Here is a 10865-nt window from a genome sequence, read left to right on the forward strand (position 1 = left end):
TCACTGAGGGCCCCCAGTCAGCAGCCTCCCCAAAGCATGCAGCGGTCCTGATCCCTCTGTCAGGACCCAGGTCATCCTGGAAGCCCAGCCCCTGACCTGCCCATGTGTCTGCCAGCTCCTGGGGCTCCAAGCAGATGTCTGCACAGTGAAAGTCTCCCCGAGACGTGGCACGCTGGGCCCCAGCGAGGAGCGCCAGCTCAGCCTGGAGTTGACTGCGCATACCCTGGTGAGTGTGGAACCAGGGGGTGCATTGCCTGGGGAGGCCCCCGGCTGTCTGCATCCATGCCAGCTGGGAGGTCTGCCTCAGACCCCTGTCCTGGGCCAAGCAGGGAACAGGTTTCTTGCACTGGGGTCTGGGGCTCCATTCCTGCTGGGCCTGCTCTCTAGGGACATAGGGTCAGGAGGGCTGGAGCAGGCTGGGATAGGCCCTGAAACTCCTGAGTACCACCCTTAGCCCTCGCCAGCCATCCTCTGTGGCACAGGTGGGCCCACCTTTCCACCTGCCCAGAGATGCCCCTGTACTGGGTCCCCCCAGTGGCGTCTGAGCAGTGCCCCAGTTCCTCAGAAGAAGGACACAGCTTCTCCTGGGTTCAGCCCACAGGAAGGCCATCGGGCAGAACATGCTCAGTCCTTGGGGACTGAGCATCCATTTGTAGTCTTGTGGAAAAAGAAGCTTCTTCCTCACAAGGACTTGCAGACCCAGGTCCCAGTACCTCTCTGGGGAGCATGGAGACGTGGGCTTTCTTGGACAGCTGAGCCTGAGCAAATGAGTGGGCCCTGGGCTGGCCTAGAGCAGACCTCACGCAGGAAGAGTTTGACTTCTTCGTGATAGCAGCTTCATTGGAATAAATGTGCAGCTTCTCCTGAGATCTGCTTGGCAGGGGTCTCCTTCAGGCGGGCATGCCCAGATGTTGGGAGCCAAGTCACAGCCAGGAGCTCTGAGGAAGGGGCCAGGCCTCCTGAGGGTCTGAGGATGGTGGCCCATTGGAGGGGCTGGGAGCCCTTCCACAGAAATGAGCCTGGACAAGGCCTTTAGTTGAGCCCTCCTTGCTGCCCCCTGTGCCGCAGGAGGCTATCTGAGGCCCCTCTGCCAAGGCCCACCCTGGGTCTTACCCAAGGTGAGAACCCCTTTCCTATAGGAAGCGGTGACCGACCTGGCCCTCCCTTGTGACGTGTCAGGCATGAGGGAGCCCCTGGTTCTGGGCATCTCAGGGAAACCCCGGGGACTGCAGGTAGCCATCGGCGTCTCTAAGGAGGACAGTGACGACAGGTGAGCCCAGGGCTGGGCCTGGGGGCTGGGGCGGCCGTTCAGAGGAGCGGCCTCGCTGTGGAGCCAGCCTCTTCCAGTTGATTCCCACGGCCAGGAGAAGACCCCTCACAAACTCTGTGGGGAGAGACACCCCCCCCCCCGCCCCGCCCCATGCCTACCCTCTGGGTGGTTGTTCTCCATACGCCAGAGGCCTGGTGTCCAGGTGCGTGGACAGCAGGGGACAGGGCCGTGGGCAGCTGGGAGACATGCCGGCCTGCCCCTGGCCTGGGAGAGCCGGTGGCGGGGGACACCCATCTTGGCACAGAGGGTGCATCTGTGGGACGGCTTGCTTCTCGAGGATGGCTTAAAGCCTGGTTTCTGGGCAGCTGGGCACCTCCAGCCCAAGGTGGCTGGCCGGGCAGGGCTGAGGGTGGCACATAACTGGTGCCCATGGGCTTGGGCAGTGCCCCCAGCACAGAGCTGTGGCCGGGCCACCCCGAGACGCTCCACCTGGACTTCGGCTCGGCAGTGCCACTGTGGACCCGTGTGAACCGCCGGCTCTTCCTGACCAACTGCTCCCCGATACAGACCCCTTTCACCCTCGAGTTCGAGTACTTTGGGAGCCCCGTGAACAGCCTGAGCCAGAAACCCAGCCCGTAAGTCCGGCTGTTTTCAGCGACTGTTCCCGGGGAGGACGCAGCCACGGGTTGCCCCGCTGGGCCTCCGTGTGGCTTCGGCGGGTATGAGTCGCCGGAGGAGGGTATCTGCAGGTAGACGTGGACAAATGCAAGAAGTAGGGGGCCCTGCCTGCCCGCCTCCCAGGCCTTGAGAGGAAAGCAGGGCATGTGGCCCCTTCTGGTCAGCCTGGGCTGCCAAGGCGAGGGCTTTGCATAGACCAGGCGGTCCTGGGGCCCTCAGATGAGGAAGAAGTTACTGTAGGTGGAGGCAACAGTGGGCAGAGGTGGAGTGAGGCATGTTGCAAAGCTGTAGCTTGAAATCAATCACATTGGAAGTATGTATATCCCAGAAGTTAGCTCAGCTTGCCAGCACCCCACTGCAGACACCTCCCCTCAGGTCTCCTAAGGTAGGGGCAGTGGGGGGCAACTTCTGACTGCTGGGGGTGGGGGCTGCCACGAACAGTTCCTTAGCCATGAATTTGTCAACTGCAGAAAGTTAGCATGTGAAATGGTGGGATAGATGTCCACAGGAGACTAGAGACGGCCTATTGCAGAAGGCTGGGTAAAGGCTGGGAGTCTGGACTGGGTCTGCATCCTGGGGTCACCAGGGCACAGAGCCTGTGGGTCAGGGGTCCCTGCCCTGGAGCACTCCTGATTTTGTTAAGACTGGCAGGCAGCCTGCCGCTGAGATGCTTCAGGTGGTAGGGTGCCGAGGGAGCGAAGACCACAGGTGGAGGTGAAGAGGAGCCCTGACCGGCTCTCGCGGGAGGAGAAGCAGGGCCACCTTCCTCTGCTGGAAAGCTGGGGGGAGGGGGATGCTGGTTGCCTGGGGAGATGGCTGAGGTCTGGGCAAGGGCCTGGATGGCTCGATGCGATTTCCGTACCCTTCTTGTCAAGCCCCGACATGCCTCCCGCCCTGCTGAAGACGGCACGGATGCGGGAGCTCTTGGCCAAGCGCGAGCAGTGGGGTAAGAGCCCAGGCCCAGCCAGAGCAGGGTTTTGTGGGGCCTTTGAGGATGTGGGCCACCTGCTGCAGGAAGGGGACCCTGGCCAGAGAGAGTCACTCCTCAGTGTCCTTTCTAGTCAGGTTCCTGAGATGGCCATGGCTTCCACTGAACAGCACCCCCTCTTTAGAACACCGCCACCTTCTTGCTAAGGAAGAGGGCCTGTGCACAGGGTCTGGCTTTGATTTGGGATGGGTGGTGGCTGGTGGCTTAGGAGTGAGGGCTCCCACTTGGCCTCGTGGCGGGTGAGAGAGCTGGACCCTGGACCCCAGGCTTGCAGGAGGAGAGTCTCTTAAGGCGGAGTAGGGAGAGACTGCAGGGTGGCTTGTCTGGTTCAGTGCTTTGCTGACACTTGAGGGTTGGGACCTCTTTCCTCCCCGGGGGTGCTGCATCCCCATTCCTGGGTCTCACTGCAGAGTTTATGGAAAGCATGCTGTCCCATGGGAAAGGAGCAGCCTTCTTCCCCCACCTCTCCCAGGGCGTGCTGGGCGCCCACCAGAAGCTCAGCATCGACCTCACTGCCTGTGCCAACATGTGGGGGGAGTACTGGGATAGTCTCATCTGCACGGTAAGCACGGGCGGGCGGGCGGGTGGCCTGGGGCACAGGGACCCCCACCCTGGCCCCCACCTGCAGGCTCACTCTCCTCCAACACCCAGCCCTCAGCCTCACAGGCCTCACCAAGTAGAAAGGTGATGCCCGCTGAGCTCGGGATGGGCCTTTGCACTGGGCAGCAGCCCTGGGATTCCTGCAGGAGGGGTCCCGTGAGCAGAAGAAGCACCAACATCTTTGCCCATGAGGTCCCCTTGAGGCTGGGACCATACTTAGGAGGGCTGAGGAGTCAGATGGGCTGCCTGCCCTGGCCAGAATCTGAGATCCAGAGTGGGCAGTAAGCGTGGAAACGGCATGGCCTCCCAGAGCCACAGCCTCACCCAGGCCTTGGTGAGGCCGTCGTTCATTCCGTCAGCCCATTCATTGACTCCGCCATTCAGCATGAACTGAGACCTTATATGTACAGGTTCCTGTGTGGTCCCCTGGACTGTGGGGGTACCGGGGTGAATAACACAGCAGACCACCCCAGTAGGGAGCTCCCAGTTTAGGATGAAGGGGTGAAATGTGTTCCAAGTCCCATGTCATTTAATTATTGCACAGATTTTCTTGAACTGTTTAGTAAATTGGACAGGTGAGTTATGGTAGTTATTTGCTTTAAACTGTGCTCTATCCAATGACCAAGTGGTGATCACCTTAATATACAGAGTTCTTAACAATAAGAGGGGGTGGCACAAGCATCTCAAGGGGCAAAGGGTCATAATAGGCAGTTCAAGAATGACAGCTAGAGATGGCCGGTGAACATGAAAAGTACTTCATCAGCACTGCTAAAGGGGAAGACCCTGGTGGTCCTGTGGTTAGGACTCGGCATTTCCATGGCAGGGGGCCCGCGTTCAGTCCCTGGTCTGGGAACTAAGATCCATAAGCTGCATGACGTGGCCAAGAAAAAAGAAGCGAGAATGAAAGGCACCCTGAAATACTGGTTTTGTGAGATGAGCAAGGTTTAAAATTGTCGATGGAGGTGCAAGGAAGGGTGCCCATGGGCAAGGGGGGCTGCTGGGAAGTGTGTGCCCTTCAGAGGCACCTGTGCAGGGCGCTGGGGATGCACATTTAAAGTCGCCCCAAGGAAAGAAGTGGATACACGAACAAACAAGTTTCATACCAGGCTTCTTTTTCTTCTCAGCATTGTTTATAATAGAAGGGGAAGAAAGGAGACAGTGTAGACATGTGTCCACCAGGAGAAGATCAGATAAAACGTCAGGCTACATCTATACACTGGGATTCCCACAGCCAGTTAAACAATGCCGTAAACCTTCATTAGTAAAATTATCGTATGTGGTTAAAAGAAAAAGATTACCAAAACGAAAGCATGCCCCCAATGCCCCTCATTTATATGTGTGTTTTATGCACACAAGTCTAGACAGTTCTAACTGAAATACTCACAGCGAGTCATGCTGTGGGGTGGGATAGGATTATGGGTGAAATATAGTCTATGTTAAATTTTTAAAAATAAGTGATTTTGATTAGCAGAGAAAATAATCATTATTTCCATTTAAAAGATGAAGAAATGTCATCCAAAGGGCCATCAGAGGCCAAAGGCCATCAGGGTGGGAGGCAGTGGTCCCGCATGCAGACCCTGGGCTGGCTGGAGGAGGGGATGCGGTGCCTCGGGGACGCAGCGGCAGCGGGGGATGAGGGAGAGGACTGGTGTGCGTCTGCAGGTGGGAGGCCTGCCTCCAGCAGTCATCCCAGTGCGCATGGCGGTGGTGGGCTGCCCCATCAGCTCCCAGAGGACCACCTACTACACCACTGACCAGACCCAGAGGGAGCCCATCATCAGGTACCACTCCTTCCCCACCTCCCCTCCGCTAACCCCGGAACCCTTTGGCCTCCATCCCGGCTGTCCACACCGACTCATTGCTGCCCAGCTGGCCCAGTGCCACCCAGCCCGAAAGCCCCTGGCCAGGGCTGCCCCAAAGGAGACAGGCCTCAGGGGCATGGCCGTGATCTGCATGTCTCAGAGGGCTCTGGGGGGACAGGAGTGAGCAGTCGGTGTCATCCGAGGTCAGGGCCGCACTCAGGGCCCCTCACTGGGGTTTCTGTGGTTGGCAGGGCGGTTGGAGAGTGGGAAGAGGGGTGACTGGGCCAGTGAGCAGCCCTGGGTCACGGTTCACTGAGGAGCGGTGACTGGGCCAGTGAGCAGCCCTGGGTCACGGTTCACTGGGGGGTGGTGTTGGGGTGGGCCTCCAGCCCTGGGGCTCTGTGACTCCAGGGTGAAGACAGGGTGAGGCTCCTCCCTGCCCAAGCCCCGGCCCTCCTCTCTGAGGTGAATCGGCCTGCGAGGTGTGTGCTGATCCTGGTCCCCTGCCTCCAGGTTCGGCACCCGGGTCTCTGGAGGAGACCCAGTCACCCGGATCCTTCGCCTGAATAATTCCAGCCCCTGTGGTGAGACGCTCATGAGAGAAATTGGGGCTCTTGCTACAGGCTGTGCCAGGTGGGGGCCAGGATGGGAGGGCAGCTAATGGCCCACAGCCTGGACCCTGGAGTCCAGTGGGCCTGAGGTACGGAGAGAGGACCTCAAGGGCTAAGGTGGGGAGTGGCCAAGCCGGTCAGGGGTCGTCAGAGCCACTTCCACCTTGAGGCCAGGACTTGCCTTTGCCTGTGGGACCTGGTGTCTTCCACTGTGCCTGGGCCAGACGCCCGCCCTGGCCACGTTCACTTGGTGTTGGACAGAACTTGCAGAGGACACCTTTTCCTTTCAGCCAGCAGCCCCTGTGCCGCTTGCTGGGAGCTAAAGGATGGAGGGGGAGAAGGCAGGGGCTGCACGGGTGGGAGGAGCCAGGAAGTCAGCAAATAGGCCAGAAGGAAAAGCGGCTGTAGGGAGAGCACAGGGAGGCCTGGCTTTGTGCATTTGGACATGAAAGCTGGTCTTAGGACCCGGAGGACAAGGGGTGATGGAGCCGACGGCATAAGCCTCTAGACGAAACAAGAATTGCCTGGAAGCGACATGGGGAAACGAGGCCCCCACCAGTCTGTCCGGGAGAACTGGTGGCCTCTGGGGCCTGCAGGGAGTGAGGCCCAGGCAGGAGTCGTCTTCTCTTTCCTCACTCCTCACCTCTTTCCCCTGCATCTGCCCCAGACATCCGCCTGGACTGGGAGACCTACACTCCAGAGGACAGGGAGGACCGGCTGCTGGAGCTGCTGGTGTTCTATGGGCCGCCCTTCCCGCTACGTGACCACGCTGGGAATGACCTCCTGTACCCCGAGACCCCGGAGAGCAGCGGCTCCTTCTGGTCCCCAAGTCCCTCTGAGTCTGAGTCCAGCCGTGAAGCCACCCCATCTGTGAGCAGGGGTGGCAGGTGGGCTGCTGGGCCAGGTCAGTGGGTCTCAAGCTGAGCCTCAGCGACTCCCTTGACCATAGGCCGAGGGCAGCTCCAGTGCTGGCGCCCCCCAGAAGATCATCTCAGTCATCCTGCGAGGGCATGAGGGGGTGCCCTCTGACCACCTGTTCTCCATCAGCCCCAAGCAGGTGGTGAGTGGGTGGGGCTGGGAGCTTCGGGGAGCGTCCCCCAAGCAAGGCTGGGGAGGGGGGCGGTTGTCCAGCGCTGAGGCTGCTGTGTCTGCCAGGTGGTCCCTGCGCGGGGCAGCAGCACCATCCACATCTCCTTCACACCCGTGGTGCTGGGCCCTGGCGTCCTGCACAAGGTGGAGTGTGTTGGCTATGCCCTGGGCTTCTTGAGCTTGGACGATGAGGTGAGCACTCTGGGCCTGGGGAGGGCTTCCCCCCACCCAACCCCACCCCACCCCACCTCACCTCTCAGGACTCCAGTGATGGGGCCTGAGCTTGGTAGGTGGAGAGGGAGCTTCCAGGCCGGAGGCGCCGCCTGCAGGACTTTGCCATGGGACCCATGAGACTGGACCTGCATGGCTACGTCAGGCCGGCGCAGTGAGTCCGCAGGGCCGCCTAGCCCGCCTCCTGCCCCTGGTGGGGAGCAGCCTCCTTGGGCGCTGCTGGGGACCAGCCCAGGCCTTGGGAACAAGAGGTGGGCACGGGAGGGCGGGGCCGGCCAGGGGCAGGTGTGGCCCAGAGGCCCGTCCCGCCTGTCGCCGGCAGGCTGAGCGTGGACTGGGACTACGGTGGCAGCATGGTGTTCCGGCAGCAGGCCAGCGACCTCATCCCTGAGCAGCCCTGCGCCGGGGTGAGTGTGCAGCCGCCCTGCCCTCCCGCGTCACCCGGGTGCCCCCCACCAGCCCTCTGGGGGCAGAGCCTCACAGTCTGAGTGCCCCCTTCCTGCGGTTGCCAGGTGCTGAGTGAGCTGGTGACCACCCGCCACCTGAAGCTGACCAACACCACGGAAATCCCTCACTACTTCTGGCTCCTGGTCTCCAAGCCCTTCTCCATTTCTCAAGACGGGGCGAGCCGCAGCCACCGGGCCCTTGGCTGGAAGCAGGAGGGTGAGGAGATAGCAGCGAGGGGCAAGCAGCTGGTGCTCCACCCACAGGAGAACATGCTGGTCAGTGGCAGCATCTGCGGTCCCCGCCTGGGGGGGGCACACACTCCTGGGCTGGGAGTCACCTTCCTCTCACGTTCCCGCGCATGTATGTACAGACAGCACGGCCACAGAGTACCCTCCCAGGGCTGTACTCAGACACAGACATCGGTAGTATCCAGGCCCCGCCACGCCCTACGCACTCAGGGGCCAACTCCCCAGACAGACAGACAAGACTCCATCCAGCGCACGCGCGCGCACACACCCACACCCACTGTCCCACACACCCACAGTCCCACCCCCCACCCCCGTCTCACACACACACCGTCCCACCCCCCACCCCCGTCTCACACACACACCCCACCATCCCACACCCACCGTCACACACACACCCCACCATCCCACACCCACCATCACACACACACCATTCAGCACATATACACCATCCCACACACAGCCACCATTCCACACACCATCCCACACACACCCACCGTCCAGCACACCTTCTGCACAGGGGTCTCCACACGTAGATAAGCCCAGACCTATCAGAGCACACACTCAGGAGCCCTGGATGCACCAGTCTGCCATCTCCTCTGCCCGCGTCCTGGTCCTGAGAGCACCACGTAGCACAGACCCTCCCCGTCACCTGCCCTCTTGCAGGGTTTCATCACTGTCTTTCCATAAACATAAGGCACACTGTTCCCAGGAACCCCCCTCCAGAGATGAGAAGAAGGCCAGGGAGTAAACTTGTGGAGCTAGGTCCACAGACCTGGGTTTGGGAGCCACGTGTCCAAGGCCCTTCCCGTGAGGCCTGTGATACCTCAGCCCTCTCCCCACAGCCACCAGGGTGACCCCTGAGCAAGGCTAAGCTGACTTCGTGTCCCACGCTTGAAACTCAGCTGGGGCCCCTTACTGCCCTCAGGACAGACACAGGCTTGCCCTGGGCCTGCGGGCTTGCACACAGCCCTGGTCACCCGAGGGGAGGACAGCTCCATTCCTCTGGCCCCTCAGCTCCTGACAGCTGCTGGGCATGGAGCAGGGCCTGCAGGCCATTCTGGGTCACAGGCTGAGAGGGGACCAGGCCGGGCCTGCAGGAGGGAAGGGTGGAGCCCCAGGTGGGCAAGCTGTTGCCCGCCTCCAGCAGCCTGAGGTGACAGCTCGCCCACAATCTGCTCAGGTGAACGTGTCCTTCTCGCTCTCCCTGGAGCTGCTGTCCTATCAGAAGCTCCCGGCTGACCAGATGCTGCCCGGAGTGGACATTCAGCAGAGCCCAAGTGGAGAGAAGCAGATGGTGTTCACACAGAACCTGCTGCTGGAATACAGCAACCAGACCTCACAGGTGAGTCCCCAGCCTGGCTCACGTGTTAAAGAGGGGCACCGGGCTGAGCTCTGCTCAGGTGGAGTCAACGGAGGACTGACCCCAATCGTCTGGCACGTGGAGAGATGGGGTCATCTCCATCCTTACCGGCCTCGGGAGCTCAGAGCCAGGTGGGGTGCTGGAGGGTGCAAAATCAGGGAAGGCTTCCTGGAGGAAGAGGCGGCACGTGAAGCCTGCACATTGTTTAATGGAGAAAGCGGGGGACCAGGCCAAGGGAGTGGCCTGACGATGCTGACAGCAGCTGAGGGACGCCTCTGGGGCTTGTCTGGGACTGTGTGCACCAGGTGAGAAAGCCATGGGCCTTGTCCTGTGGGCTGTGACAAGCTCCACACTCCAGCCCCACAAGCTTCTGAGGGGAGAGGCCAGGGGGAAAGGTGAGAGGGCCCAGAGCCCAGGAGGAGCAGAAGGCTGGATAAGGGGGGCGGGTAGGCAGTGAGGTGACCCGGGCAGGGAGTGGAAACCACAGCGCTGGATCAGGGGAGGAGGGAGCAGACAGCGCCTCCTGGCCGCTTTCCTCCCACCAGCGGCGGTGCTGCCTGTGGGCTCCTCAGAAGCTGCTGGGTGGAGGGCTGGCAGGGTCCCGCGTCCCTGCTGCTCCCCCAGGTGGCCGGCTCTGTCCCCAGGTGGTGCCCCTGCGGGCCGTGGTGGCCGTGCCCGAGCTGCAGCTCTCCACCAGCTGGGTGGACTTCGGCCCCTGCTTCGTGAACCAGGGCCGGGCCCGGGAGGTCTACCTCATGAACCTGAGTGGCTGCCGAAGCTATTGGGCTGTGCTGACAGGTGTGTTAGACCCTCCTCCCCAACTCCGCTAGACTGAGACCCCCAGGAAGGGGCCTGTGGCCCTGTGCTGATAGGCCAGACCCCCTGGGAGTTGCTGCGCTGACGGCCACTTCCCCCATCGGAAGTGGTCCCCCCCGGGGTGGTGGGCAGCAGCAGAAGCACCAGGAGGTGGGGGTCAGTGCCGTAGGTGGTGCGTGGAGCTGCCTGCGCGTCCTCCCCATCCTGCAGGCCAGCAGGAGCCAGACAGGGACCCCGTGGCCTTCAAGGTGTCCCCAAGCAGTGGGCTGCTGGAAGCACGACCAGTCAACGCACCCCCCACCTCTGTCACCCTCCAGGTTTCCTTCACCGCCAGGTATGGCCCCCCACAGCCTGGCTGGCGCTGCCCCCCAGAGCCCTGGGCCAGTACCCCTCCTGATTTGAGCCCCGGCTTCCCACAGGAGCTGTGAGCTGTACGAGTCCACGCTGGTGGTGGAAGGCGTGCTCGGGGAGAAGCCGTGTACCCTGCGGCTCCGGGGCCGCGGCTCATATGACGAGAGACATGCTTCACCCCAGCACCAGCTCTGAGGCTCTGCCCTCAGCCCCCAGTCCCGGAAATAAACGTGGCCCGGAGCTCTGGAGCGGTTTACTGGGCATGGGCCTCTGCTGGGGGACCTCTGAACGGCTCCTGGGATGGAGGGACCCCTCCAGGCCTGCGCCTTGTCCTCAGGGCTCATCCGAGGGTGGGTCCGCCAGGCGGAGACCAG

The 10865-nt window shown here is 61.7% G+C and overlaps 1 protein-coding gene across 6 annotated transcripts in view; it reads left to right on the forward strand.

Moving 5' to 3' along the window:
- DLEC1 (DLEC1 cilia and flagella associated protein) overlaps positions 1–10731 on the forward strand; it is a 90510-nt gene extending 79779 nt beyond the window's left edge. The window contains exons 21-37 of one of the 6 annotated variants that reach the window (XM_019984818.2): positions 116–226; positions 1140–1270; positions 1714–1905; positions 2824–2894; positions 3347–3498; positions 5199–5317; positions 5852–5922; positions 6617–6819; positions 6899–7009; positions 7105–7230; positions 7329–7423; positions 7592–7676; positions 7782–7991; positions 9145–9306; positions 9969–10122; positions 10351–10474; positions 10560–10731. In XM_019984818.2, coding sequence (XP_019840377.2) covers positions 116–226; positions 1140–1270; positions 1714–1905; positions 2824–2894; positions 3347–3498; positions 5199–5317; positions 5852–5922; positions 6617–6819; positions 6899–7009; positions 7105–7230; positions 7329–7423; positions 7592–7676; positions 7782–7991; positions 9145–9306; positions 9969–10122; positions 10351–10474; positions 10560–10686 — 2244 coding nt within the window. In that variant the 3' untranslated portion in view covers positions 10687–10731. Of the gene's footprint in view, positions 1–115; positions 227–1139; positions 1271–1713; positions 1906–2823; positions 2895–3346; positions 3499–5198; positions 5318–5851; positions 5923–6616; positions 6820–6898; positions 7231–7298; positions 7677–7781; positions 7992–9144; positions 9345–9968; positions 10123–10350; positions 10475–10559 lie in introns of those variants that run through there. The other 5 variants (XR_011562919.1, XM_070776052.1, XR_011562920.1 and 2 more) reach the window with 5 other exon arrangements.
- The last annotated feature ends 134 nt before the right edge of the window (positions 10732–10865 follow it).

The sequence above is a fragment of the Bos indicus genome, chromosome 22 (assembly GCF_029378745.1).
Source record: "Bos indicus isolate NIAB-ARS_2022 breed Sahiwal x Tharparkar chromosome 22, NIAB-ARS_B.indTharparkar_mat_pri_1.0, whole genome shotgun sequence".
NCBI classification, from domain to species: domain Eukaryota; kingdom Metazoa; phylum Chordata; class Mammalia; order Artiodactyla; family Bovidae; genus Bos; species Bos indicus.